This window comes from Ochotona curzoniae, unplaced genomic scaffold, assembly GCF_017591425.1.
Source record: "Ochotona curzoniae isolate NIBS_2020 unplaced genomic scaffold, NIBS_Ocur_1.0 contig_3498, whole genome shotgun sequence".
Lineage (NCBI taxonomy): Eukaryota > Metazoa > Chordata > Mammalia > Lagomorpha > Ochotonidae > Ochotona > Ochotona curzoniae.
Window position 1 is genome coordinate 47,180,795 of NW_024465885.1, and position 6,039 is coordinate 47,186,833.

The window sequence follows — 6,039 nt, forward strand, 5'->3', positions numbered from 1 at the left end:
TTTTAATCCCTCATGTCCCTCTTTCTATGCTAGGAAGCAAATTAACTGGGAACCTTTTGGCTAAACCTGCTCTGACCTTTGCAGGGTCTGGGGAAGAGTCCTTTGCCTGCCCGCCCCTCCCCAGGGCTGACACCTCCTTTTCCTCCTCAACCCTTTTCTCCAGATAGCAGGAGACAAGTGGGAACCCTCAGCCATGGCATCTGCCCCATCACACCTGGGCCCGTTTTGGTGCCTTGAGAAAAACAGCAGAATCCCCCCTAGGAGGGCAGGCCTTCCCAGCCTTTGGGTACTCTGGCCTTGCAGCTACCAGGCTGCCTGCATGCATTCACTGCCCAGCCAGTGCTTACACACCAGCCAGGATCCGGGCACATCAAAGCTCTCTTCCTCACTTCAGGATGTGCAGTTAACAGGTGAGTTAGAGTAGACATGACTAATACTGCACGGCTAGGTGCTGTGAGTGGCAGGGCATCCGGGGCCTGGGTTAGATCTCCCATGGGCAGCAGTGTCTGCCGTCAGCACAGGCCCATTATATACAGTTCATCTGTGAGAATATATGTATATACATGTTTACCTGCGTATCTATCTATCTTATATTTTGCATGAAGGTTGCCCTATATCAGAGAGTATATGGTGTTTAAATCTTTTAAAAGAAAAACATACATAGTGGAAGAAATTAATTCTCTGTTAAGGAACAGGTAGCATTGTTAACATTTTACTTGCCTTCCTAAACTGTTTAATGGCATGTCCCAATATGTACACGCTTCTTTTCTCTGCAGAGTTGAATCCCATGATAGACGCTGTGCCGTCACTTGCTTTGTTCAGTGCTTCACTGAGAGCTGCTTCCTCTGTCCAGGATGGCGGAGCCCACCTGACCTTTACCAACGACAGTCCATTCTGTGGACATCAACATTCACTCTCCCTGCCTGTTAGGTCAATAGGGGAGTGAGCATCTTGTAATATTAATCTGATACCTCATATTCAGCTAGTACATACGTGTGGTATGAAAAGTCATTTCTGGCATTTTATGTGGAAATCCTGTTCTTTTAAGACAGGTTTTTTTTTCTAAGAAAATTAAAACACTACTAAAATTAAAAGGATATATTAAAAGTATATCCTTTTCCTTCTGTATTTACATATTTTTCCTTAGGAAATGCTTTTTAAAAACAAATCATTCCCTTGAGCTGCTGTCCTTGGGCACCCTTGCTGACCACCTGTAGGGGAGCACAGGTCATCCACAGAGGCGCAGTGACTTTCTCACCCAGACACGCTTGTTTCCACAGGTGCCCGATGCAAGTTCCTGTCAAGTGTGCCATGAAGTGTTCAAATCCAAGAATATGCGGGTGCTGAAATGCGGACACAGATTCCATAAGGGGGTAAGGACACTGGCTGTCACGTACGGGGAGACTAAGCAAAGGATTGCCCTGGGCACCAGCATGTCCTGTTTCCAGATCGTTCTGTCTGTTCCACACATCCCCCTTGGAGAGCCTGGTGAGGTGGGAAAGGACAAGCAGCCCCGGCCTCCACACTCCCTCCTCTTCATGGACCCTGGTGGAGCTGAGTCAGAGCAGTGTTCATTTCCTGGAACGGGGTTCTTTACATACACAATAAAGGCAGAGCAGCAGAGCCATGTATCTGTGCAGTGTATGAAATCGCTGGAACATTGTAGAAGAGAGAAAGTGAACCGGGCTGGATCCCATGTTCTGATCCTGGTGGATTCTGGCCTATGGCCTCCACAGCTTGGGTGTTAGCCACCTTGACATTCTGGGCCGTAAGCGAGTGTCCTGCACTCTCACTGCAGGGGTTGAGGGAGGGATGAAAACGCATACCTACCAGGAGGACTCGAGATAGTAGCTCGCAGTGTTTCCCATAGTCGGCCTCTTTCAGATGTGCGATCTTGTGCTCAGGCTCTCCGACTTCCCATGTGTACCTGAGCCTATAGCAGCATTAGTCCAGCCAGGAGCAGGAGGGAATGTGGTGGCCAGGCTGGCGGCCACTCCAGAGCCAGGAAGAGGCAGAGGGCGGGCTAGCAAACAGTAGGTCAGGTTCAAGAGACAGAATTCCTCCTCTAAAGTGAGGGCTGCTGAGGTGGGTGCCACAGTGTGGGGAGAAAGCAAGGACACACCCCAAGGCCAGTTTGGAGGCCCAGAATGTTCTGGGATCTGATTCTAAAATGGATCATTTGCTCTTGGACTTTGTACATCTCCTGAAGGTGGGGCCTCCAGCTCCAAGCCTTCCCAGAGAGCAGCAGAAGCCACAGTTCCTTCCATGTGGTCCCGAAGGCACCAGCTGATGGTGTTTCTTCTTTTGCAGTGCCTTAAGCAGTGGCTGAAAGGGCGGGACTCCTGCTCTGCCTGTCCCAGCTGCGACCTCCAGGCGGAAGAGTAGCCGCACCTTGTGTAAGAGGCCTGCCTGGTGCAGAGTGGGCGTCCTGTATATTCTCACTGCACTGAAGCCTCCCTTCACAGCAGCTGAACGCCAGGAGTGCACACAGAGCACCTTTGGTTCATTAAACACACATCTGAAGGCTATAATTGTGCACAGTCAGTACAGAGTCACTTCCCCCACTCTAGGAGACATTTCGGCGACAGCCACACAGTGGCTGGTAAGCTCATGTGCCAGGCATCCTGCACTGGTGCGGTCACTGTCACGGAGCAGGGCTGTGGTCAGAATTCCTGACCCAGTGCCCTCCTGTTGGAAAAATCTCTTCCAGAAGCTCCGCAATAGAGGGGATACTGACCTTTTAAATTTTTTTATAAGATTCAATATTCCTGAAAAGATACCCATTTTCTTCCTCAAAGATTATAGATTTTGAAAATGGTATAGAGTGAACCACATTTTAGTAATGTTAAAATATTGGCAGATGTAGACAAAATGACTCAAATTTCCTCATGAAAACACCATGTGCTTTTGATTATTTTTCATTTCATTATTTTATTTGTACACCTTTATAGAATTTAAATTTTTGTGTAGGTTTATTTTTCACTTTCTCAAGATGAAATCTGATTTTTAAAAATTCATTATAAAAACTTTTTGATTATTATCAATCAAGACTTTTTTAGCCCTAAAAGTTAAGCCTGTCCATGACCCCGGGTCCCACATTTGGACCTTCCTCTATTCTGGAACACTCTCCTGTTCTCGGTGGCAGTGTTTGTGATGGCCACTCCCTCCCGCCAGCACAGTGCTGCATGTTCAGACACGGGCCCCGCCACCATCTCCTCCTTCCCCTGCCACCAACCAGACACACCTGCTCAGTCAGGCACCCTGAGGCGTCCGTGCTGCCCTTGCTTGTGTGTGACACTTGTGTAAAGTAAATGCATGCGGTCATGTGCTTTGGCCTGGGACAAACCTGTCACTGCATTAGAAACCATTCTTAAACATCAGATGTCATCTAGTGACCTGTTGACAGTGCCAGATAGAAAACGCCAATCCCAGAACACTCCACTTCTCTCAAACATGAAGGATCAAAAGGTGTTTGCAGTGCATTCTTTGTTCGTCCAGAAACTTCGAACCACACGCCTGGGAGCTGACTGGGTCACCTTCCTCTGTTTTGCTGTACGTGAGTTTTGCTCTTAGTGACTTAGTTCGTAAAAGTCCTTATTTTGAAAACCATTGCGCTGGTGGTCGCTAAAACACTGTCTGTATGCCAATTCTAGTTGAGAGCTGTGGATGTTAAAATCCACTGGGGCCAACTTGCAACAGGTACAAGGGAGAAGCACGGCTGTTGAGTGAGAGAACTTGTTCTGTCCCTAACTTAGTTCCTTGTGACCATGCCTTACATTTGTCCAGTAACTTTCAGAATAAAGAACATTCTAAAATTCTAGCAGTTTACTGTCATTCTTGTCCATTCTTTCTCTCGGGTAACAGTAAAATGTGTTCACCTTGGAAATACAGCACCTGTGTGCTGTGCTGATGTCTGACAAGCAGCCACTCTGTCAGGAGTCCGAGCAGGACCCAGGGCCTGAGGCAGGGTAGAGGCTACCTCGGAGCATCCTGTGCCTGCGGAAAGACTCCCAAATTGCTCTGCTAGACTGACGCTATAAATTCGCATTTACTCTCGGGGTTAAGACTTTTTTATGTGAAGGAAATGAAAATAAATGCATTTCTCAGTGTCTTGTTTAAGGATTTGTGGATTTGTGAACTACTGAAGCTAATGGAGCAGGTTTCCTTTTAGAGGACCTTGTGGATATGCTGAGTGCTAAAAGAAAGCAAATTTTAAAAAATCTATTCCCAGGCCCGGCATGGTACCCTAGCGGCTAAAGTCCTTGCCTTGCGTGTGCCAGGCACTGGTTCTACTCCTGGTGGTCCCACTTTCCATCCAGCTCCCTGCGTGTGGCCTGGGAAAGCAGTTGAGGACAGCTCAAAGCCTTGGGACCCTGTACCCATGTGGGAGACCTGGAAGTGGCTCCGGGGTCCTGGCTTCAAATCTGCTCAGCTCCAGCAGTTGCAGCCACTTGGAAGAGTGAGGTAACAGATGGAAGATCTTTATCATTCTTGCTCTAAATCGGACTTTCCAATAAATAAAGTTTTTTTTAATCTCCCTATTCAAATATATCTAAAGTATTATCAGTACATATTGATCATCAGAGCATTTACCTGTACAAAATGGGTAGCTTAAAAGCATACGAGAGGCCAGCACAATGACTCAACTGGCTAATCCTCCACCTCCAAGTGCTAGCATCCCAAACGGGCACCAGTTCATGTTCCAGCTACTCCATTTCTCATCCAGTTCCCTGCTTGTGGCCTGAGAAAGCAGTGGAGAAGTCCTCGGGACCCGCATGGGAGACCTGGCAGAGGCTCCTGGTGGCGACTGGCTCAACTCCAGCTATCATGGCCATCTGGAGAGTGAACTAGCTGATGGAAGATCTTTCTGTCTCTCTTCTGTAAATCTTTCCAATGGAAATAAATCTTTTTTTAAAAAGGATATGAGTATTCCTTTAAAACTCAAATTATGTTTCTCTGCTGAACTTCTTAATCTTGATTTGCCATAACATAGCCAAGCATTGCAAGATGTTCCTGCACATTTAAGGTAATTGGAGTGGGATAAGCCGTGCAAGCAGCGGGTCCGAGCAGTCATCCCACTGCAGACTGATGCAGTGGAGCTTCAACAGCTGTCCACTCTACTGACCTTCTGGAGACATGAATTACATGAGGCAGAGGAGATGAGCAGAAGTGGACGTCAGACATCCCTGTCATTAATGTGAGGCAGATATCCATGGGGCCCCTGGGTGGGCCAGCAGCTCAATCAGAACGGTGGAGAGCATCTCCGGCCTGATTTTCTGTGAAGGAGGTGGGAAATCCAGGTCCCCTGGGCCTTGGAACCCACGCCCAGCAGGCAGGAGCGGGAGGATCACTGTCAACGCTGCTAGACGCCCATGGCCAGCGCCTTTTCTTTCCTCCTCTTCACACCAACATGAAAAGGCATGAATACATGACCATGTCCACACACAATACTTGTGATGTGTTACTGCACAAGCGTGTGTGCATGCCACCACGTGTGTGGCATCAGGCTGCATGTAGTGGAGCTGTGCCCAGGGCCACGACTCATGGAATTCTCCCAGTCAAGTGGACCACAGATACACAACTTCAGAAGTCTGAAGAAGCGAAATAGGTGTGCAGACTAACAATGCCTGCAAAACCCGATGCCAAGCTCGTGAACAGTCAGTGGATTGTCCAGCTGTGGGGCTTGGGAACCACGTACGGGGAGCTCAGTGGGCGGTAAGAAAGCTTTTGTTCACTTGGGAAGCCACAGCTCCTCCACGTGGCTGCACTGGAAGCTTGTTGTGAGAAGAGCAGGAAGAAAGTGGATCACCTCACTTATTTTGAAACACAGCTTTGCCCCAGGAAGCTCCCTGAATTAACCTGGAGTTGTCTTGTGCTTCTGGCAAAGGAAACCAGGGCAGAGCCAGGCTGCTGCCCACACATGGCAGACCAGGAGGAAGTGTGACTCCCAGTGGTGGACCAGCCCAGCACTGGCCACTCAGACATTTGGAGAGTAAGCCAGCAGATAGGAAATCTGTCTCAAATAAAATCTTAAAATAA

The 6,039-nt window shown here is 48.2% G+C and overlaps 1 protein-coding gene across 2 annotated transcripts in view; it reads left to right on the forward strand.

Moving 5' to 3' along the window:
• TTC3 (tetratricopeptide repeat domain 3) overlaps nt 1-3,815 on the forward strand; it is a 107,369-nt gene extending 103,554 nt beyond the window's left edge. For both annotated transcript variants that reach the window (XM_040980803.1, XM_040980805.1), the window contains 2 exons: nt 1,281-1,373; nt 2,311-3,815. In XM_040980803.1, coding sequence (XP_040836737.1) covers nt 1,281-1,373; nt 2,311-2,385 — 168 coding nt within the window. In that variant the 3' untranslated portion in view covers nt 2,386-3,815. The remainder of the gene's footprint in view (nt 1-1,280; nt 1,374-2,310) is intronic.
• Nucleotides 3,816-6,039: the final 2,224 nt, after the last annotated feature.